The 23,673-nt window shown below is 45.2% G+C and overlaps 1 protein-coding gene and 1 long non-coding RNA gene across 4 annotated transcripts in view; one reads left to right on the forward strand and one right to left on the reverse strand.

Annotated features, from left to right (window-relative positions):
* Window positions 1–10,155, reverse strand: part of LOC116581695 — a 91,841-nt gene extending 81,686 nt beyond the window's left edge. For all 3 annotated transcript variants that reach the window (XR_004282179.1, XR_004282178.1, XR_004282180.1), the window contains exons 1-3: window positions 9,336–10,155; window positions 8,762–8,895; window positions 5,990–6,068 (exon numbers count right to left, since the gene is read on the reverse strand). This is a non-coding gene — a long non-coding RNA (uncharacterized LOC116581695). The remainder of the gene's footprint in view (window positions 1–5,989; window positions 6,069–8,761; window positions 8,896–9,335) is intronic.
* An 858-nt stretch (window positions 10,156–11,013) lies between these two features.
* On the forward strand, window positions 11,014–21,433 carry AGA (aspartylglucosaminidase). The gene is made up of 9 exons (XM_032328903.1): window positions 11,014–11,191; window positions 13,083–13,236; window positions 13,883–13,995; window positions 15,291–15,403; window positions 16,855–16,969; window positions 17,741–17,816; window positions 18,760–18,867; window positions 19,576–19,709; window positions 21,174–21,433. The coding sequence occupies exons 1-9, from the start codon at window positions 11,065–11,067 to the stop codon at window positions 21,272–21,274; spliced, it is 1,041 nt and encodes a 346-aa protein (XP_032184794.1). The 5' UTR covers window positions 11,014–11,064; the 3' UTR covers window positions 21,275–21,433.
* The last annotated feature ends 2,240 nt before the right edge of the window (window positions 21,434–23,673 follow it).

Here is a 23,673-nt window from a genome sequence, read left to right on the forward strand (position 1 = left end):
GGGGCTGAGAACGGGGTGTGTCTGCGGCCAGCAATGCCTGCGGTGAAAAACCGCATCATTTTCTCCTATCTCACGTGGCTCCGGACAGAAGGATGCTGGCAATGAGGCCAATCACCAGCTCTGCTGTCTAACTCAGCCTTTCCAGATCACGTGGCTTTTCCTCTCACCGTTCAGAGATGAAGAAAGTCAGGCCGTTGTCCTGCAGATTTGTCCCTTTACGCAAATCATTTGAGGAAGACGCAAAAGCTTCATTCTCTTTAACTATTTTGTTTTATTTCACACAAAGAAAACTAAATGACTGAACAATTTTTTTTTTCTTTATTTTGGCCACTGCGATAATTGAAAGTGTAGAACCAATCAATGACACCTCTGGCTAAAATTTATTTCTGCGGAATATCCCAAAGGAGTGATTTCTGAAGAATAATATGCAGCCTTCAATTTACTTTATCACAGCTGGATATGAAGTTAAATCCCCGGCTGGAATTTAACCACCCAGAGCCAAGCGCCAGATGGCTTATCTGCACCTCAACCCGACAGCTGTGCCCTGAAATGCACAGCTGGTCTTCACATTTGAATGACAATATTTAAATGATAACATTATGTAATGCAGAAAAATGTGTTTGGGTAGCATGGGTCTTGAAAACTAGATTGCACAGTTGCTCTGAATAGTAAATGCCCAGGCTCCACCGCGAACTCACATTCCTTCTATTTGTGTTGATGGGTCTTGGCTGGAGATAAGAGTTTACTGCCACATGGAGCCGTTCCAGCGCCGTCCATATCTGCCCATAATGACTCTCCTGGGTACTCCCCGTGTTAGATTTCCCTTCACATAAAAATAAGCATGACATAGTTTTCATTGTGAAGCCGGAGACTTTTAAAATTTAGCGATAATTGATAGATAGCGAGTCCCGCCAAGACGGAAGAATTAAAAGGTACTTGGTCGAAAGCAGCTGCTGTAGAAATTCTTCAACAGTTTGGGGATTTTATTATTCATTCCCTAGTTGAGTCACAAATATCACCCGATGACGAACATAACAAAATTAACAGCAAAATTCAGCCCCTGAAAACAAAGAAACAAAAACCTGCAGAAAGGGCAAGTCTCAAAGAAAATGTGTTTCTGAGTGCATTTCAGACAGGAATGAGAAATCTGACCTACTTCAAGTGAGGGCAAGGGAATGATGTGCGAGGCTTGAACCCATAAAAACACGGAGAGGCAAGTTTTCTATTTTCACAGTTTGACCGGGGTTCCCTGTGCTGCTGCCCAAACTCTGATGAATGTATGCGCCAGCCCAGCGACACGAAGAAAACGTCTCCTGAATATCGATCCTAAGTCATCGTGGACACGAGAAAGTCAAACACTTGTGTAGTAGAGAGGTGACCTGGAGAGATTCGCTCGCAGCCGCTTTCGCTTATTTAACTTCTGTAAAGTTCCGTTCCTTCCCCGGCAGCACGGGGCCCCCCTGGGAGGACAAGGACCTGTGTGTGACCTGTGGGACTCAGGACGGGGGTGTGTCCCCGCCGTTTGGTTCCCTGGGGACCCCCTCCGCAGCACTCCTGTCCCTCAGCCGACTCGTGAGGCAACTGACTGGAGAACCCAGGAGGGGCAGAGGCCTGCGGATTCGATCAGAACTAAGAAAGGCTTTATTTTGAGAGTCCCGTGGGCTTCCCAGAAGGAAACCTAGAACTGGCCAACTTAGCCAGCCCGGCAGGAACACGCAGGAGCAGAGAACGGAGCCCCTGCGTGCCTTTCCGGCCCCGCGGGGTAAAGGGCGCCGGGTGAGCCACCCTCCCCACCCCGCCGTTTAGTCTCCCCAAACGGATCAGCGACAAAGAAGGCTTCTACGTGCAGGAAGCAGCCCCCTCCGGCCCCCAACGGGAGGAATCCTCAGCGTGGGGAGTGTCCTCCTGAGACCCAGAGCAAGACAGATGCCGCCCTCCTAAGAATCAGAAAGTGTCCGAGCGTCCAGGCATGAACTCAAGGCCAAGGTCACTCAGTATCCAAAGTCAAAAACCTACTCCTTATCCCATTTCTCATCCTGAGTTACGTCTGGCCACATTGCCCAAAACAGCGTGGTTAGGAACCAAGTCCTTTGCTTCCTTTACAGCGCACAGGAAAGCCTCCGCCAGTCCGCACGCTTCTTCCTTCAAAACCTACAATCTCACCAGTCACCTTGACCATCGGCATCCCATTAGGGCAGACCCAAGCTGCTGCCTGTTTTCCTCTGGGGGCTTCCGCCGCCCTTCGGCATCCCGTCTATGGGGTCCGGACTTTGGGGACGTCCCACCAGAAGAGGGATGTGTTTGTGGGGATCAATCCAGGATCCAAAACACATAAAAGCATTCCTGACACATAAAAAGCAACCAATAAATACTATTGAAAAGAAGAAAGGGAGGAAGGAGAGGAGGCAGAAGGCGGGGTAGGGAGCAGAGGGCGGGGAAGGAAGAAGGGAGGGAGACACAGACCCCGGGACGGAGAGAAGGAGGGAGCCGGGGACGGAGGAGTAAGGAAGACCCCAGAGAGAAAGGAAGGCCAGGCCTGCTGGGGATGCTCAGGCTCAAGATGCCCCAGGCTGTAAGCTTCCCCTCGCCAGGCTGAGGAGCGAATCTGCCTTTAAAGCCCGGAATGCTGTAGTCAGCAGTCTGTGAAAAGCGCTGCTGTAATTTATTACAACCTCCTTCTTTTCCAACTCTCTAGTCCTTGACTTCCACTAAAAGGGGCACTCTGCCCATCACTAGCATTTCCAGTCTTTCAAACCCTTCCACTTACCAACTGTGAACTCTCCATCACACACACACACACACACACACACACACACACACACACACAATATCTCTCTCTCTCTCTCTCTCTGTTTCTCCCCCAGAGCTCAGGGCTCAGTCTGGACTTTGTCATTATCAGCAAGGCCAGTAAATTCCCTATCCAACCAAGTAGACTCCCTCTCTAAAGAGGGATAATACTTTCCGCCTCATAATTTAGCTGCCTTAAAATGATACGGCAGGAAGGCAAGATTGCAATAATTAGGAATCACCAATACCAGGCTCTCTGATTTAAAACAGGTCCCCATCCATGCCCCCCAATCCTGGTTGTTCAATTACTGCCGTCTCTAGGAGACTTCCCATAATGACTCCTCTAAAATCCCTGACCAATTTCTCATCACCAATTCCATTTCAAACCTGCTAGAATCTTGGCAGGTGATTTCTACAACTCCTAGAAAAGATCAAGATTATCAGGCCGGTAAGCCCCCCATTTTCCTTTAATCTCTTATTCTCAAAAATAACCATCTTTTTATCCCAGAGGGAGAACTGCCCTTTTCCTCTCAATCTCCCACTGAGCACCATAGTCGTAATTCTGAGGTTGAATGAGGTGCTTTGATCCTTGAGATCTAAATAAGATTGGCTCAAACTCCATATTTACACTCGGCTGAAGTCCAAAGTCCTTCAAAAAGTTTCTAGAAATTTACAAAGGTCCTGAATTCTCCAGGCTGCCTCAGTAGCAGACCCCCCCCCCCACCTCTGTTTTACTCCTATTATGCTGACCCAGAAGTGACATCTGGACTTCAAAACAAAAAAGGAAAGGAAAGGAAAGAGGGGGAAAAAAGAGAAAGTGTTGTTGAGTCTCACTGAAAAGGCCAAGTGACATCATTCTGGCCAACGAGAAGGAAGCAGCCTTCTGGGGACAGGATCTGGGAATGCTTCCTCCTCCTGTTGAAAAGGGTGGGCTGGGGAGGGCAGCAGCCCTTCCTCACCCCCCCCAACCCCCGCCCCGGGTTGAAGGTGGATGTGTCTGGAGCCACAGTAGCTGTCTTGGGACCACAAGGCAACCAAAAAGTTATGACATTTTGGAGCTACTGAACCAAGGCCTGCAGTTTTTACACTTACTATTTGGCGCAAAGGAGAAGAAAAGGAAGGAAATCTCTCTTTTTTCCTAAAACTACCAAGTTTTCTCTTCTTTGCTACTGCAAGCACTTACAGCTGCAATGAAGTTTTAGAATCACAGTGATCATAACCCTCAACCTATGAACTGCAGACTTCAAAGATGTCTGATCCAAGTATTGGCTTTACTTTCCCTCCGGGAAATGGGGCACCTACACCAGCAAGTGCCATCAGGGCTAGAGACGCAGGGGTGGGCAAGTCAGTTCACAGTTACTTTACCTGTGCCCAGGAGAAAATGGTGAAGATGGTGGGAGGGCCTGAAGCCCCTTCCTCGGAGTGAGGCCTCCTGTGACAGCATGCCCTCAAACCACCTGACTCCTTGAAATTTGCCCTGAATACAGAGACGGGCCAGATCTCTCAATCTGTCCTGATTCTAGGAAACCCGACTATTTGTAACAGACGGACGGAACGGCTCGCCCACCTGAGCCATGCAGGACTCCCAGACTCCCACTCCTCACCCTCACCTATGATCCAACGTGACGATATTTTAATTGCTACAGTCTATCATATAAACTCAGTGTAAGGCTGGCCAGATTGATTCTGAAAAAAAATTTTATATATAAAGACCTACTATTTAAAAAGCAGCAGAAAACAATAAATTTTGGTTCGGTCATAAATGAATTTTATACCTCCATTAAAAGTGATGCTGTACAAGCAGTTAGGGGTTTCCTGGGATGCTCAAAGTAGTATATTTGTTGACATGACTGGTGATTACATGGCTGTTCATTTTAGGCAAAATTCTTTGAGCTGTATATTTATGTTTTATGTGCTGTTCTAGATTTATAATATATTTCACAATATAAAGGTTTAAAATGTTATAAAGAATATTAGTGACATGTGAAAAGGCTAAAGATATCTTAAATAAAAAAGCAGGTTACAGGGCGCCTGGGTGGCTCAGTGGGTTAAGCCATTGCCTTCGGCTCAGGTCATGATCTCAGGGTCCTGGGATCGAGTCCCGCATCGGGCTCTCTGCTCAGCAGGGAGCCTGCTTCCCTCTCTCTCTCTGCCTGCCTCTCTGCCTACTTGTGATCTCTCTCTGTCAAATAAATAAATAAAATCTTTAAAAAAAAAAAAAAAAAAAGCAGGTTACACAACAATGTATACAATGTCCAGATTTTTTACCAAACGGATATATCCTACCTGTTAAAAGGCAAGTCATCTGTAAAGACTGTGGAAAATACATACTTCCAAAACATTTAAAAATAAATACGAGGTCACACATAAGATCATCTTTTTTTTACAACTCTTTATATGAACCACTGGGAAGTAACAGACTAGTTGGACGAGTATACACAAGGTACATCTGTGCACCAGAGTTTTCTTCCATTTAAGTTATGATCAGCATAAGACTTATTTTAAACAGCGAGGGCTCTCTGCAAGTCATTGTTGTTTTAGAATTTTGCTTTTTTTGTTAAATTTCTTCATTAAAATAATCTGTGACACTAGTTAACAATGTCAAAGCAATGTTTAAAGTGGTCGGAAGACACCAATGATTTTTTTCTGTTGCTCTGGGCCTTTATTATTATAATGGATCATGTTCGTGAAGACATCACAACATTATAAACAATTGCCATAAAAAAGCAGATTATACCATGTAAAATGATCTACTATATCCTTGTTACGGTGACTTTACTGTAGCACTGGCCCAGGATTAGTATTACAAATTGAAAATACATTGTATATAAATTATTTTGAGACAAGGTCCCTGAACAGGCCAATATCCCATCATACAGTCTTAGTCCTGTAAGTCACTAAGATGACTTTTAAAGGTTAAAAAGTCAAAAACAAGTTTGGGACTTGAATCTGCCATGGATTTGACAAACGGTTTCAGGGGGCATAAACCGGAAAAAAAAATATTTCAGGAAGGAAGAATACTTTCTTTCCTCATTTATAGAATAACAACACTTTAATCTGTACAATGAAAGATACTCTAATTTCATCCAGAACATACAATCAGGGAGGAATGCTCAAGTGTTCCCAGATTAATGCGAAAATGGGTTCAACTTAGAAACACAGTACCGCGAAGGCTCTAACATCAGCCGCCCTCATTACTTACAGTTTGCGAAACTGACGAGAGCAAATGCCAATCAAATAAGTAACTTGTATTTAGATAACCCGGGTCCAGTGGGGAGTTTCTGAAAAAGAAATTATTATTTCAATGCCAAGTCACGCTTGCAGCTTTGAACAAGTAGCAAAACACGGGCATGTTTCTCAAATGGATTTCACAGCATCAGTGCAAAAGCCGGAGGGGATGGCTTAGTTTTTTAAGCCTCAGATTTGAAATACCTAGACTCCCCGCAACTACGGCGTTAAATCCTCTGTGGAACCACAGCTTCAAATGCTATCAGGAGAGACTCAACTCTTCATCCCTCTGAGGCTGATAAATTGAAAGCCATGAAGTTGAGAGGAAATGGAGGGGTGCCTGCAGCCTCTCGTACCCCCCTGCACACCCCACACAGGAAGACTCCATTTGTAACATCGCTTAATGTTCCGTTTGAGGCTGTCTCCTTGATAAGACTGGATGATGATGTTTTTAAGACATTCGGAAATCTCACAACCCAGCGATGGACCATTTTTATAAACACTTAAACCAAATTTTAGACAGCTCCCAGTGGAAGGAAAACCTGACTTTTAATTCCCATTTAAGACAGTCAAGGAAATGCTAAGTACTTCCTTTAAAATGCATTATAGGTATCTGGCCAACTTTTTATAATTCCTGTAGAAATTTCCGAATCGCAGATTGCCTTCTTTTTGCTGCTTTGTACATTTCTGGACCGCCTTCTCCCTGACATCACTGAATGGATGCTGGGTAAGTGCCAACTAAAGACAAGAATTTTATTCAATCTGCAAAGTACTCTGCCTTTCTCTCACATCCCCTCCCTCATTTGCAAACCTTTATAAGACAAAGTAGAACGCTCTAATTTTCTCGGGGTTTCAGATAAAGGGAGCCTCAGGAAGATTAAATGAGTCCACCAAGGCTGATGGGTTGTTGGCCTACGTTTTAAAAATCTATGTCTTTAGAATCTCCCTAGAGTCTATTCTATCCTACTGACAGTTTAAAGTTCTACTTAGCAACATAAACATCTTACCAAAGAAAATTATGTAACGGGGTCTAAACTTAAAAAAAAAAAATAACAAATAACTAATTCTTCTATCAGTAAAGCTACGTATTTCTGCTGGTATGTATAATAAATAATTTAAAAGAATGAAAAACTGGAGAGGACGCTAGGAAAACCCTGGACTGTTATTTTTTAAAGGTCTGTTACCTAATTAATCCGTTGATCTCTCTTTTCATTTAGATTTACCTCAAAATAAAGCATAAGGATCAAGTTATATGAAAACTTAAGAATAACATGAGGGTACTTCCGAGACTAAATTCAAAACTATTCTCCAAATGTTGGTCAACAAAAAATCAATCCGTGAGGAATCCGAATATCCTGAGTATGTCAACATCTTTAAGACAAAGCTCCAGACATGACTCTAAGTTTAGGTTAACTGGATAGCAGACCCACTGGGTATTTTAACAGATGCTAAAAAGCCCCCCACTAAGTCAGATTCGTTGGTGGTGGCATATTAATTATCCTAATTATAAATACCCTTGGGGAAGCAGACCTATTGAGACTCTTTCCCAGACATTCCCATTTCAGTATAATTTAGCTGTTTGCCTTGAACCAACAGATGAGTTGCATTTCTCTATTAGGAATTTTGAGTTCAAATGGGGAAACAGTATTATTAGAAAAAAAATAGGCTTAGTGGAGGTAACAAAGTTCAGGCTCTTTTGGCCAGAAGAAACACAAATGACTTCATTACAAGGTAGGACCTACAGGAAGCAGTGGGCACTGAGACCAAACCTTCATGCATTGTATTACACAATTTTTCGCTGAAGCCACGTCCTGGCTCCTCATACAGCAAAAATGATAAGGCTCAGTTCAGGTGCTAATGAAAATTAATTTAAAGCACAATGTATGTTTCCCTTGCTTTCTTATCCTATTTCACCCCCTCCTTTAAATTTCCCATGGCATTAGCTTATCCTGATTATACCAGCAGAGATGACTTGTTCCTCCTCCAAAATCCCATAGTGGGAATTTATAACACTTCTCTTCAATTGCACTTTTCCTGCCTTGGGATACTTCTTCCAGACCATCTTAAGCTGTTTAAGTTGTGTATTTGATTTCATAGCAATGAACCCTTGAAGATTTTGAAAAACCTCGCAACTCCCACCAAGTTAATGCTTTAAAAGTCCAGGTAAATCTGTAAATGCTTGTCAGAATTACTTGATGATGTGGCTTCCTTTGGCAAAAGTCAGGTATTCCAGAGCCCCAAAGGGATTCCTGGTTCACGCTGGCCTGTGTGCTTAGACAACCACAGTCAAAATGAGCGATCTCTACCATGCGTGTTGTTAAAAACAAGATACCAGGTCAAAAAATAAAGTTGCTTATGCTACAGCTTCTATCACCAAACCAAGAGTTGATTATAGTCTTGGCTCTTCCCAGAAACAGAACCTTAACCCACTCAACCAGGAATCTCCAGTCAGGTAATCCACCTGGTGGTCCCCCAATGTCCCCAGAAAGGAAAATAACCTTGGAGTAATTAACCCACTTTTTTGCCTGCTCTAACTTTCCTTGTCCCCACCCCATTCTTCCTATAGAAGTCTGAATCTGTGCAGCTCGTCCGAGCTCCCTTCCATCGGCTAGATTGGATGCTGCCCAATTTGAATCAATTTTTGTCAAACAAACTCAAACTTTTCAATACGCCTCACTTTATCTTGTAACAGTTCTGGGGTCAGAAGAGAGAATGGAAGGAGGAACAAGCAACCACGTGAAGGTACCTGTGAGTCCCAAGAGCTCCGCCGTTTTCCTGCTGCCTCTGGACACGCTGGGAGGATCCTCATGGATCCGCAACTTTTACATTAGGAGCTTTCAGACTTCATCTGAGAGTTCCTTCTTCCGGACCAGGTCCGACCTAGAAACCGGACCGGGTCTGACTTTGAAACCAAGTTAGGTGCCCCTTGGAAACTGGACCGGTCTGACTTGGAAACTGGGCTAGGTCCTAAACTGGCCGTAGAGGGACTGGATCTGGCTGAATTGGGTCCAGTGTGAGGCTTTGGGTGAACAGAGTTTTGTTTTATAGCTGAATAAGCCGGGTGAGCTTACCAAAAATAATCTTGAATTGGGGCAGCTACAATGGAGAACTTTAAACTACTTTACACAACCTTATCTATTAAGGAGCTGCCCTAGAATAAAAGGGGTCTCAGTGAAGCACTATCATAAAGGGGAGAAGGAAGATAATTTTTCCTCCTCCATAGTTTCTGGGGACCAGCTGGGACACTCCACTCCCTCTGTAACCTACACACAGAATCATAGGGGAACTGGCAGAAGCTGGCAAATGGCAAGAATTCTTACCAAAATCAGCTTTCCCAGATCTCCATCTGCGGTGTCTGGTGAGAGAGGGAGATGAAATTCTACTTTGTCCCTTCCTTTCCAAGTTCAGATTGGCAGGCAAAAAAGAATCGAAGAATTAGACCTTTGAATCTTTGCCGCAAGGATTTGCTTTTAGGTACCCACTGGCTGTGAATCCTTTCTCTCCTGGGTACAGCTGCTGCCTTCCTGTTTGTCTCATTTTGTGTCTTAAGAACTTGGCTTGGCACCTGTCAGGCTTGGGCCCAAAACATGGCCATGCAGAAGAGCAGGTTGCTCTCAGTGTGCCCTACTGGCGGTTGCCAGCTCTCAGGAAAATTCGTCTTTCTCTCTTTTGGTTATCTTTGAGAGTGGCTCTGGATCTTGGGAGGGCCATATTTGTTGCACATTTTTTGAGGGTGCCCCTTATATGGAAGGGTTGTTCAATATGGTCAGCAGCATTTACTGTTTGTCTCAGCTGAGGACCATTGAGATATTCAAAAGGATTGTTTTTAGTGTAGCTCTATGGTCGGAAGGAGGCCGCACTGAAAACTGATCATCAGAACTTGACGGGAAGTTTTTCGGCCTTCTCCCCTGGGCTTAAATGAAGCTCTGTACCCAGAGGAAAAGGAAAGCCTGCTGAAGCCTTTGTAAAAAGATTTCTTAAAACTTTGCAAAGATACACACAGCCCTAAAGCTAGAACACAGGAAAATTCTGATTTCCATCTCAGTCAAAAATAGTCTCCCTGATATAGAGATGCAAATTGAGGCTCTCGGAGCTGAAAGGGCGGGTCAGCCAAGGACCACCACCAGGATGGAACCCAATTCTTTGAGGAATTAAAATACAGCTGTAGGCGCTACCCACATCAAGTCTTTACTCGAAAGCGGCTCTGGCAACAATTCACAGGTCACCTGTTCTTTTTATCACCCCCCAAGTTCCCCATTAGTTACAAAGATGTAAGGAACCGTTTACAAAGGACGTTTTCCACAATATATTGCTCAGTGTATTTACTTAAAAACCGTTTTCGAAATCTTTAATATTTGTCAGCGTGTCCTTTCCTAACGCGACGTCTCCATCCCACCTGGATTCAGACATGTATTTAGCCCTGAAGGATGTCGGGGACCAGGTGGAGGATGTTCCAGAAGGACCCGACCCCGCCCTGGGGACCCCGCCCTGGGGACCCCGCCCTGGGGACCCCGCCCTGGGGACCCCGCGGAGCCCGCGTCTCCGCCGTCTCCCCTCCGGGATTTGCAGGCAGAGCGCGGCCTGCGAGCGCCGCGGCGGGGGGCAGGCGAGCCGCCCGCGCTCCGGAACTGCCCCGATCCCAGGCAGGGATCCCGGCCGCGTCTCGAACTCGGAACTTCTACTTCAACTCTTCCCTTAAAGGGCAGTGAGCGGAAACCGAACGAAAATACTGCTAAGTACTCCTGTGCAGCCGGGGCTGCATAAATTCATTCCAGGCTCCGTCTGCCTTTCACAACGGGGGAAAGCAGTAAGTCGGCTATTTAAAAAAAAAAAAAAAAAAAAAAAAGAGGAAGAAGAAGAAGAAGAAAAAATCCGCGAAGGACCTCAAGAGCCCCGGGACCCTGGGCCAAAGCGCCCGCAGCTCCCGCGGCCCCGGCGGCCGGGTCTCGCGAGAGTCGAGGGAGCCGGGCCGCTCCCCGGGGAGTCGCCGGGGCCGCGGGCTGGGCGGGGCGCCGGATCGCGAGCGCCTTCTCCGGCGGGCGCGCGGCCATGGCGCGGCCGGGGAGCCCTGCCCCGCTGCTGCTGCTGCTCCTGCTCGGCGCGGGGCTCGCGCACAGCTCCGGCCCTCTGCCCCTGGTCCTCAACACTTGGCCTTTTAAGAATGCAACCGAAGCAGGTGCGGGGCGGCGCCCGGGGGCGGGGACTGCGCTGCGCGGGCTGGCTGGGGGGCGACCGCCGGCTGACCCCCTCCCCCCGACGGCGAGCACGCGCGCGGGCCTGGGCCAGCGCCCCCGCAGCCTCCGCTCCCGGGCCCTCCCGCGCCTCCGGCACCGGGCGGCTCTCGCAGCGGACCCGAGCCCTGCCTGCCGCTGCTGCTTTCCAGCTCCTCGTCGCGGCTCGACCCGCCCTCCGTTCGGCCCCGCGCCTGCTCGCGTTCCACCCTGTCGCTGGCCTGCAGCTGCTGGGGCCTCCTCCGGGGCGCCTCCGCTGTGTACCTGACATCCATTCTCTCCGGGGCCTGTCTCTTGTCACCTTTCCGCCTGTCAGACCCTTCAGCTCTCCCCAGTACCCTAACTTAGCTGCAGCTTTGCAAACGGCTGTTAGTTTTCCAAAGCGCACATACTCTTTCTGCATTCACTTTTTGTTGTTGGTACATGCCGGCATGATGTAGTTGCCACCGGGAAGTAACAGTGTTTCAGTCTTGGTTGGCCGTTAAAATCATCTGTGAAGCTAGTTTAAATACCCGTGCCTGAGCCCTACCTCCTGAGATTTTCATTTAACTGCTGGAAACAGGACCTCTGTGTTGTTTGGGTTTGTTAAGGCTTCCTGAGTGCACTTAGCTATCACCTCTTTCAGGAAGCCTTCCTTGATTTACTGCCCTTATGCCCAGTCGGAGTTAGGTGCCTATCTTCTATACTTGGATTCAATCCCGTACACACCATGATCTTGTCATTTATTCATGTATTGAGGCTTTGTCTCATTCCAAGACCTACTACCCCCAGGGTAATTTCAGACTCCTCCCCCGTTGCTAATATAACTTATTGGGGCAGAATTGACTCGGGAATTTGGTGGAGCTAAGTGTCCGTTCTAGGCGGCACATAGGATTCAGATGAAGTGAAAAAACAAGGCAAACTGCTGCCGTGAGGAGACGGAACAGGAAGTCCAGCAGCCACGGCAGGGGACATATAAAGGTCGCCTGCCGTGAAACGGGAACTTCTTGAAATACAGTTTAAAGCCTGTAGGCCCAGTAGTAAAACTTAAAATGACCAGTAATATCTCCTTCCCTTCAAAGAATTCTATTTTTATTAATGAAGACCTTGACCATCAAAGATCTTTTTTTTTTTTTTTCTTCTCATGTATGTACATTGTCTTCTCAATGTATGGGACTTGATAGAAAAAAATACTGCTAAAATCATGGCCACTGGAGCCAAAATGGCTTTTGAATCCCGGTTCTGCTACCTACCAGTCGTGTGACCTTGAACCTGTTACTTAACCTCTCAGGTCTGCTTCCTCCTATTTAAAATGGGGATAGTAATTGTACAGTACTTACCTGAAAAGCTGTTGTGCACATCAGTGGACCAAGAAGCCATGTGAAGCCCACGTTGTCATTATCTGCTGTTAGAGTATGGTTACTGAGACTTGCTGTGACTGATGTTACCTCAATAAAAGTACTAGCTGTATATATTTTTAATAACCTAATGATGCATAAGAAATTTATAAGACTATGATCTAATGAATTTTCTATTTAGCTGCCTCTTAGTGGCTTCACTTATAAAACTGAAGGAGAGAAGACATTCCTTACACAGCATAGAAATATTACCAAGTAAAAAACATCACCACTCACTGTCTATCAGTAACCAGGCTTTAAATTCTTCACTGTAAATAGCTGCATTATATAATTTTGTCTACATCCTTCCTTTGTAGCGTTTCCTAAACTAGAATTCTGTTTAACTTAGTGTAAATGTGATTTTTTTTATATGAGTTCTCAAAACGTTTCTGGTTTGTTGCATTTGGCCCCGAGAAGAAAAATCCGTATGTAAGCCAGCACTGCTGGGATTTGATTACAGCATGGAGGGCGTTAGCCTCTGGAGGCTCTGCCCTGGATGCGGTTGAGCAGGGCTGTGCCGTGTGTGAGCGGGAGCAGTGTGACGGCACCGTGGGCTTTGGAGGGAGTCCCGATGAGCTCGGAGAAACCACACTGGACGCCATGATCATGGACGGGTAAGAACATCGATGACCTACTGAGAGCAAGAAAGAGGCCTGCGTAAGCTTTGTCAAGTCAAAACCGCTAGCTTATTGTACCTGGCCGGTCCAGACACAAGGAGTTTCCCCCTCATCATCGTAATAGAAATATCCCATGGAAGTAGATAGTCTTAGAACATGCAGAATCCCAAGCTACGAATGACCCAAAGCCTTAAAACCCTTTCGGAAGCTGCATTTAAATTGAGTCAGGAGCAGGCCGCCTGGGTGGCTCAGTGGGTTAAAGCCTCTGCCTTCCGCTCAGGTCATGATCTCAGGGTCCTGGGATGGAGCCCTGCACTGGGCTCTCGGCTCAGCGGGGAGCCTGCTTCCCCCTCCCTCTCTGCCTGCCTCTATCTCTGCAAATAAATAAAATCTTAAAAAAAAAAAATGAATCAGGAGAAACAATGGCAGTGCTGTTGTGGTACATGGTAGTTGGACTTTTGGTCTGTTCCTTAATCTGTCGGCTTTTGGGAATCTGTATGAACTTCATGCATGTGCTAGCCTGTGTAAAGTTAAGATGGTTGCATTTATCCTACAAAACTGTTGCTCCCAGCAAACTAGTATTGTTTCATCTTTGAACCTGTGACAGTGCCTTAATCAGTAGCACACACTTTTTTTCTTGCAGCACGACTATGAACGTAGGAGCGGTAGGAGATCTCAGGAGAATTAAAAACGCAATTGGTGTGGCTCGGAAAGTGCTGGAACATACAGCACACACGCTGTTGGTGGGAGAGTCAGGTATACGTTTATGACACTGAAGCTTTATCTACTCTGTCTCTTCTGTTCCTCACTGTGAACAAATAAAATCGATCAAAGCCGACCCAAGTTCAAATTCCAGCTGTTTTATGTAGTGTCTGTTTACCCTCAGGTAAGTTACTTCTAAATTCACACTTCCTTGATCTTTAAAATGGAATTTGAGGGGCGCCTGGGTGGCTCAGTGGGTTAAAGCCTCTCCCTTCAGCTTGGGTCATGATCCCAGGGTTCTGGGATCAAGCCCCGCATCAGGATCTCTGCTCAGCGGGGAGCCTACTTCCTCCTCTCTCTCTGCCTGCCTCTCTGCCTACTTGTGATCTCTCTCTGTGTCAAATAAATAAATAAAATCTTTTTAAAAAATGGGAATTGAAAAACCTAGTTCATTATCTGTAGGTAGGTAATGGCTGGGCGGAAGTGTGAGCTGCAACACTTCCCTCCCTGAAGTCACTGTATCCGTGTGAGACCATGGAGCATTCGTCCCAGCCAAGGACGGGCACCAGAGCCGTTCTGCTATGGCAGCGTCTCTTGCTTGGATGTCTCCCAAGTTGTACACCAAAGATCGTGCAGTGATCTATAAACAAAACTACTTTTAGGGACGCCTGGGTGGTTCAGTGGGTTAAAGTTTCTGCCTTCGGCTCAGGTCATGATCTCAGGGACCTGGGATCGAGCCCCACATCGGGCTCTCTGCTCAGTGGGGAGCCTGCTTCCTCCTCTCTCTCTGCCTGCCTCTCTGCCTACTTGTGATCTCTCTCTCTGTCAAATAAACAAATAAATAAATAATAAGATTTAAATTTAAAAAAAAACCCTACTTTTAAAGGATGAGTTAGCTAACTCCACAGTTAGGCATCCTTCACTTTTCCCAAAAAACGGAATTAAAAACTACCTCACCAGCTAGAGGATCTGTCACCTACGCATGGAGTCCAGCTGGCCCTTTGGTTGGTGTCTCAAGGCCAGGCACTGCGCCCTAGTTAGAACAGTAAGATTCTTGCTTGGTGAGACGGGTGTGCGAAAAAGGAGATTGTGAAGTGGGGGTGGAAAAGAGAACCAGGAACTGTCATAATATACACCCCAGGGGTCTCCAGGAGATCAGATGGGACATGTGGCATGTTGAGATCTAGAAACTGATGTCCTTAAAACTGCTTGTGTCCGAATATTCTTCTCAAAGTCGTTGTGTGCACCCACTTGAGAGACCGCTAACCAAGAACGCTTCCTGGACACGTATTTTATTTAGAAGGCAGTGCTTAACTAATTTACCACCTTCTTTTCTTCCTAATCTCTAGCCACCAAGTTTGCTGAAAGTATGGGGTTTATCAATGAGGACTTATCTACCACTGCTTCTCGAGCCCTTCACTCAGACTGGCTTGCTCGAAATTGCCAGCCAAACCACTGGAGGGTATGTAGACCCAATTTATTAAAAGTAAATTGCCAGGGCGCCTGGGTGGCTCAGTGGGTTAAGCCGCTGCCTTCGGCTCAGGTCATGATCTCAGGGTCCTGGGATCGAGTCCCACATCGGGCTCTCAGCTCAGCAGGGGGCCTGCTTCCCTTCCTCTCTCTCTGCCTGCTTCTCTGCCTACTTGTAATCTCTGTCTGTCAAATAAATAAATAAAATCTTTAAAAAAAAAAAAAAAAGTAAATTGCCAGACAGTATGACCGACATCCTGTCTGCTCTCTGTTAGCTGCCTGTTTCATAAAGTACTGGTTATTACCCTGGTTGCACTTGAGAACCAATGATTTAAGTCGACTCCCTGGGCATGGATGTTCCAGAACCTTCCTTAGCTTGTGCTAAATACGTCTGTGGAGGAACTCCTGGATCCTGGCAACAGTTCTCAAACTGGGACCACTCTGCTGTGGGAAAGAGGGGGTGGCCTCAGTCAGAAAGGCTCTGCTTGTATTTCCTTGCTACAAAAGGTTCCAAGTCTAAAAAAAAGAAAAAAAAATCAGAGTTTAGAAACCATTTGTCTAAAATATTTCTTAAATTTTATGTGTATGAAGTATGCCCAGTATCTTGCCCTTATTGCCTGGATCTATACTATTAGGTGACTAGTGTGTTAGTGGTGGGATCATTTATCTTTAAATCAGTGGGACTTTTAGCATGAATCTGTTTGTCTTTGCCGTCCAGAACCCTTCTGTGGACTACCTTAGTCTCTCATCTGTGTCTTCTCCCAAATCCTTATTACCTTTGAGTAACCAGCGAGTCTCTGGGGTTAGCATTTGAAGGAGGCTGGTGTATAAAACTGGGTCACAGGAGGCAGCAAGTGCACTGATGAGTAAGACCTGAGTAGCAGGTTCCTGATGAAATACTAATCCATATGCACAACCTAAATTTATGAATTTGAATCATTTTCTTGTATCTTTAACTCCATGGAGAAATCTGAGTACAACTTAGAATATATTCACATGAACCTAGCTTTGAAATAAAGAGGGTTTTAAAATAGATTTTGCTTTAAATCTCAGAATTCTTCTTTGGCCAGAGAACAAATCCTGAAATTTAAAGGTCAGGCTGTGTACCTAATTCCTTTGAGGATTAAGATCTAATACAAAAATCTTCATTTATATCTGCCATCATGTGGAGAACTTTAGCCATATAAAGAGAAAAATCGGGGATCTTTTCCAAGTAATATAGATGTCTATTCTATCATATAAATCTGAGACTAGACTTGGTATTAAATAAAATTATATCCATCTGTTCTCAGAAGACTGAGCTGATCTTTTGTTTTTAATTCATACCTTTCAGTTACCAGACATCATTTGGATTTCTTACTAATGTTTCATCATTGTATGTGGTTACTTGCCCGTTGCTAAAATGAACCTTTCTACAAACTAAAACTTCAATCTTGTTCGCAGAATGTTGTACCGGATCCTTCAAAATACTGTGGGCCTTACAAGCCACCTAGTATCTTAAAGCAAGAAGGTCCTACCCATAAAGAAACAGGAGATAATTACGGTCATGATACAATTGGTAATTGGTCTTTTATATAATTTTTATGGTTAAAGTTCAGCCATTTTTAATTGTCTGTCTGTAGTTCTTAAGTTCTTCATCCGTATTTATGTGCCAGAAGGTGATTTTAACTGTTTTGGCTGCCAAGTAAGGCCATATATGGCTATACATATGTGCTTATGTGTACACACACACACACACGCACAATTTTCTTTCCATTGCATCTATATACATTTAGGTAAATTACACAAGGCCCCTAAAATCTAGTGTTTAACCACTCATAGATTTTTAAATCTTTATTTGATATGTAGGGTTTTTTTTAAAGTTTTTATTATTCATTTATTTAAGTAATCTCTACACCAGCCGAGGGCTCAGACTCATGACGTTCGGATCAAGAGTCACACGCTCTTACGACTGGGCAAGCCAGGCACCCCTGTTAGAGATGTAGTTCTTTACTAATTTTATGTTTGCCACATTCAAGCTGTCATGTTGAAAATTTCCATTATTCTGTGTCAAAAACTTGCTCTGGAATTACCTTGGAAAGGTAACTGAGCAGTTTGAAGAGTAAGGATCTGGAAAGTCTGCCAGATGATGCTATGACAGTGGGTTCTGAAACAGTACAAATTAGGTAAGGGGTATAATAATATTCCTGAGCGTCTGATTTTCTTCTACCCAAAATTATTGAATGAGGATATTTATATTACCAGCTGCTCAAGTATTTGTTTAGATTTGAGGTAAACCTCAGAGCGGACAGCTACAGTAATTTTTTTTTTCTTTTCTTTTACCTTCTAGGCATGGTCGTAGTCCATAAGATGGGACGTACTGCTGCTGGTACATCTACAAACGGTATAAAATTCAAAATACCTGGGTTAGTGTTTCCAAAAGAAGAGGTCTCACAAATACACATGAGTATAAAGCGGCACGTGCAGGGTGCTCAGGAGAGATGCACAACGTAGAGCTCAACCCCCCCCCCCCCCCCCCCCCCCGTACCGCCGGGACCAAGAAATGTGGAGTCAAGCAAAGGAGTAGCTGCTAAGTGCCAAAGGCCTGGGGGTTGTAGTCCCTGCCCTGGAGCTCAGGGATGGCGCGGGGAGGGGGGGGGGGGGTCTGAGTCAGCTGGCAGTCAGCTGGGGAGAGGCCAGCAGAGAGAGGCTGGGGGCCGAGCCTGAGCGTGGGGAAGGGAAGAGAGCACCCGGGCTCAGGCACGCACAGACCTGGGGTAGCACCTACTCGGTGCAGGGCTCCCACCAGAAGAAGAGGAATTGCGTGGATGTCAGGTGCTTGGGGGGGCGGGGGGCAGAGGCAGCTTTGGCACCTTGCAGGAGGTCCTGAGTCAGTTTAAGGATTTCTGGATTTTATTTGGAAGTAGTAGGAAAACATCCAAGGTTTATTCCAAGGAAGAACCTTGGTAAAATACTGGCACATGAGAGAGAAAGCAGGAGTAGATTGTAGCTGAGGGAAACCAATCGGAACCTATTGAGATGGTCCAGAAACTCGATGGTAAAGATGGTAATAACTGAATAAGAATTTTTCAGTAATTGTAAGATTATTAAGATAATAATTGTAAGAATCCGTGCCATCTTGATATCTGATGAGCTGGCATCTGATTCTTACATCATTAACTGAGGTTTGTGGCAACCTTCATTGAAAAACTGATGAGAATCTTTGCTCCCTGTGTTCTGATGAAGGATTAACTTAGAACAATCATCGGGAAAGTAGAAACACCCCTATTGTTGAAACTTCTCGTAAAATATGATGGCACTGACCCTTGCTTTTCCTGTCCTAAATTTTTGTGCTGTGCCCTCACAAAGTCGAGTAGGAGATTCGCCAGTCCCCGGAGCGGGCGCCTACGCGGAGGACAGCGTGGGAGCGGCTGCAGCCACCGGCGACGGCGACATTCTGATGCGCTTTCTTCCCAGGTGTGACTTCTCCCTTTTCGGACCTTCCAGATCGTGGACCGGAGATGGTGTCTGTCAAGACAGAAGATAACTGTTTGTGCCAGGCTGTCTGAGTTTGTGCGCACAGGAGCTTTCTAGAAAGTCTGCTTCCATACCCCTCACCTCTTGTTTTCGATGGCGATAATTTAAGTCAGCATCGTCCTCTGAAAGAGAGAATTTCTTGCTTTACTTCACAGATGAAAATACTTATGATGCATTTAAATCATTTATGTAAGGCCACCGAGTAACAGAACTGTGGTAATTGATGCTAAAAGTACGAAAGGCAGTCGCTGTGTACAGTTAATCACTGAAAGACGATCATTACAGCTGGATGTTGTGCACATGCACACCATTTCCCTCCATTAATTGTAGCCCCATTTCTTATTTAAACGTAATCTCTGTTCTTTAGGACTTCTGGCTGCTATGACTAAGTGCCAGTTACCAGCCAGAGCCAGAAAGAACAGGCGTTTAAAATGAAGGGAGTTGAAAAAATAGACATTGTATCCAGGTTTACTCGCCTTCGTGATGACGCTTTCCCAGGAATTGCTGCTCCTTATGTGAATTACTGACTTCTCCTTTTGTATTTTATCAAATGTGACCGTTCCGATGGTTTTAGGTTTCTAACTTCAGGTCACAAGTTTGGACTCTGTTGCCTCTGTGATACTAAAGTTATGCCTCTGTTTAAATCAGCTACCAAGCTGTAGACTGTATGCGAAGAGGGGAAGACCCAGCCGTGGCCTGCCAGAAAGTCATTTCCAGAATTCAGAAGTATTTTCCAAACTTCTTTGGGGCCGTGATATGTGCCAATGTCACTGGAAGTTATGGTGAGTTTTATTGGGAATTCTTATTTGCGTGAACTTGGAAATGTTGTTGAAAACATACACTGTAAAATACGGTGGTGTAACTTGCTCCTGTCCAGTGAAAAACAGAGACTCTGTAGGGTAGGCACTGGGTCAGGGTTAACTCTTGATCTGTCAGGACCCCCAGAGTGCTTAAATACACCTAATCCCGCCCCCCACTTTGGCCCCGTCTGGCCGACTCTCCATGCTTATGACCCGCGTTGGGTTCATCGTTTTTATCTCTGACATGGGTCCGCCAGGAAGTTCAGCTTCAGCTCCGGGGCCTGCTGACATGGGCTACTCTAGTCAAATGCTTTTATTTATTGGAGGTCGATAGGGGTGAATGGTCTTCCCTGCTTCTTTTCCATTCATTATATTAATGTCTCAGTCATTTAGATCTTGGGGCTCCAAGATATCAACTGTATTACTAATTAGTAAACCCAAGAAGTCAGCAGAATTATTTTTGCACCACATTTGAGGCATGTCTTCTGCTTCATTTACTTTCCATACGAGCCTATCACAGTTTCAAAGTGTTTCAAGACCAACCACTGCCGCTTCTCATTAGTGAATTTTCAGATGTGGAAGATACACGGCTTACTGATCAATATAACTTATTAGGTTAGACTGCTTATTATTGTCCTTTGATCTTTTACTTCCCACAGTTCTGTATTTGAAAAACTTGTTTGAGGAATTCCTTATTCTTTTTTAAGTATTGAGATACCAAACTCAATAAAAGTGATGGCCGGGCTGGGGGGTGGGGAGGCTTTATGTTTAAAGTAAGTCAGTTTGATTGATTCCATCTTAAGAAATAAACCTCAGAAGGCTCAAAGTTAGACTTAACAAGATGTAAAAATGACAATTATGTAATTGCAGATGGACTTAAAATTGACTGGTTCTCTAAAGCGGTGGCATTAGAAGGGGGCCGTGCAGGTGTTTGGACCGGGGAAGAGACCCGCATTGCCGTAGATGGGGAGGCAGTAAGGTGCGCTGCGGTAGACTCAGATATCCTGAGAAACGGCTGTTCCTGTGGGAGAAGAATGGAGAAGAACAGGGAGCAGGAGGGGAAGATGAGGGCTGAATGAGGGGCATCTCTCAGTGGCTAGGGAACTAAAGTTTTTAGCACTTGCGTAAATTATTTTTACTAAGAAAAGGATATGAAGCCAGAGTAAAGCAATAGTAGCCAAGACAGCATGCGTGTGTACCAGCAGCCACCTGGCCTGTACTCTGAGGTTGGAAGAGACGGCTCCCCCCATCACTCCCCCCCACCCCCCGACGCCCGCCACCCCCGGCCATTCTCTCCTTTCCTGGCCTTGTGCGCTCCCCTGGGGCTCCGCTGACGACTTTGGGACCGTGACAGCCGGTGGCCAGGCAAAGGAGCCATGTCTGTATTGGTTGTAAAGATGTGTGTCTTCTGTTTACCCAGACGACTTTCTCTTCTCTTGGCCCCAGGTGCTGCTTGCAGTAAACTTCCCACATTTACTCAGTTCAGTTTCATGGTTTATAATTCTCTGAAAAACCAGCCAACTGAAGAAAAAGTGGACTGCATCTAATCCATCTTTTCCGTCGGCATCTCTAGAATAAAGAGGAAAGAAACAGAGGCGGAAAAGGTGACTCACTGTCCTCGGGTTCTACGCCTCACGCATCCGACCTTCCTTGTGTAGAACAGGCACAAAAATAAATGTGTGCTGAAGCAGCACTTTCCCTTTCTGTATCCGAAGTGGTTCTTGGGATCCTTTTTATTTAAGCTTTGAACGTGAATATGTATGCGTGTGTTTTGTATACGTTTACATTTTAAGTGCTATTTGGATTTCTGCTCAACGTTTCAAGACATTGCTACCTTGGGGATTGATTTCCACATTGACATATTAAGGACAAAGGAAATAATGTGTATTTGGATACTTAAAATAATGAGAGTGTCCAAGGCGCTTAGACCCAAAAAACAAAATAATGGTGGGTCATCGTGATTAGTCCTGATTCAGTTTCATTGCCTTACAATGATGGGTCTCTTATCACTGATGATTCGTTTTGCGTATGGCTCCCTACCAGTTTGAAGGGGAAAGAATGCCCTTAATAATAAAGGTGGGTTTGTTTTGCGTGTATTAGAAGGTATGGGCAAATCTTCTGATGAGCAATTGTGTTGAGTTTCTTTGTTTTGTTTTGTTTTGTTTTCCCTGTGATGGAGTTCTCAGTGTGTGAAGCTTCTTTAGTCACAAAAATCCCTGATCTTTTAGCTACTAATACTTAGTATTGAGAATTTGTTGTGAAAATGTATTAGAGAGTGGGGTCGATACGACAGTGTTACTGGGCGTAGTTTGGTGACTGCAGTTGGAATCAGGGCATAGTTTTGGTGACTGCAGTTGGAATCAGGGCCGTAAAAGGGTGTCTAGCTGGGCCTGTGTTCCTCGGCACACCATCAGCTGTCCGACAGACAGCCAGAGAGTTGTCTGTGTGCCTTCTCAGCTCATCTTTTCCTTCAAAATCGTTATCTTTTACATAAACCTGTGTGTAGAATATTGTCCTCAAACTCTAGTAGATCTGCTCTGATTTTTTCCAACTCATCTTAATATTTACTGTTCTTTATAATTTAGGGCCAGAGAGCTATAGTTTTAAGGATGCTTTTAGTTCCCTTGTTCTCAGACCTTGCTCTGTGTAAGAGGTTCAGAGACCCTCTTCATAAACACCCTCTGCTCCAGCTGTGAGAACCCGACCAACGCCATCTTGAAAGTGTCCCCCCAGGACGGCTGTGTGACCCGGGGAGTTCTGCCAAACACACACACACACACACACACACACACACACACACTCTCTCTCTCTCTCTCTCTCTCTCTCTCTTTCTTTCTTTAAACTATACTCTTAAGTACATCCTTGGGTCAAAACATCCTTGATCAGTCTGGAGATCAGACTATGATTCTCTAACGTTTCCTCTCAGGTAGTGGCCCAGCCTCCAGGGCTATAAAAAGTGGATTTTATAGGAGGTGGGCTTGTGGACCTCTGCTCATCTTGTAGCTGACCAAGATACACTTCTGTTCCTGAGTCCCCTTAATAAACCATTTCTTGTCAAGCTGAACTTGTTGGCCTTTTTCTATGCTCTTATGGCTGCCTTGGCCTTTGGAGGTCGTATTGCAAATCCCTCCATTTCTCAGAACACTAGTGCACCAAATCAGATTCTTCCCGAATTAGAATCTGAAGTCTGGAATTAGCAGCTACTGAGGGCAGCCTGTAAACGACTAGGAAAATAATCCTATAGAGTCACTCACATTCACAGAGCAGAAGAGAAACTCTTTTGAGGATTCTCATGCGGTGTATTGATTTGTTTAAATCTGATACTGGGCCTTGGAGCAAAGGAAACGAAGCGGATTTAAGCTTGCAGTATGACGGAATCCCAGTGTTGTACGTTGGTTATCTGCTAATACTTTCTGCAGCCACGTACCAGCAGAAAAACTAAATTGAAAGTCTTCATGGCCTGTCATTCCCCAGCAAATTAGGAGTTTAGCTGATAACGACTGATGTGGGAAACAAAGGCAGAAGGAAAATTATGAAATTTTCTCACTACTTACAGCCCACCGACAAGTCCTTGAGACATACAGAGTGGCCTTCCTCTAGGAAATGAGCTGCCTCAATGTTGACACTTTGCTAAGGGCAAATGGCAACCCTAGCCCAACCCCCAGGATCCTGTAAGTCTGCTTTAACAGATAAAAATTCCTTTGGAAACTTCCTTTATCTCTACTCCCTTGGATGTGTGCTGGCAATCATCCCCCAAGCATATGACTCACCACACATCTGAAGGGTCTCACGGTAATAAATGACCTTTCCCTAACAACAGCTAGATCCCTCAAGGTCCTGGAAAACTTGCTTCCAAATTCCTTAGAGACTTACACGCTCCCTAACCCCCTCCCAACTTGAAAGTATACAGTGGGCCCCAGTCTAGCTTTTTCTGCCCATGGGACCT

This window comes from Mustela erminea, chromosome 21, assembly GCF_009829155.1.
Source record: "Mustela erminea isolate mMusErm1 chromosome 21, mMusErm1.Pri, whole genome shotgun sequence".
NCBI lineage: Eukaryota > Metazoa > Chordata > Mammalia > Carnivora > Mustelidae > Mustela > Mustela erminea.

Bases quoted from the DNA above. Each gene is read 5' to 3' on its own strand.
- AGA (XM_032328903.1), top strand. From the start codon at position 11,065: ATGGCGCGGCCGGGGAGCCCTGCCCCGCTGCTGCTGCTGCTCCTGCTC. The intron at 13,237-13,882 runs GTAAGAACATCG...TTTTTCTTGCAG, and splicing joins GACGCCATGATCATGGACGG to CACGACTATGAACGTAGGAG. The intron at 17,817-18,759 runs GTTAGTGTTTCC...GCCCTCACAAAG, and splicing joins ATAAAATTCAAAATACCTGG to TCGAGTAGGAGATTCGCCAG.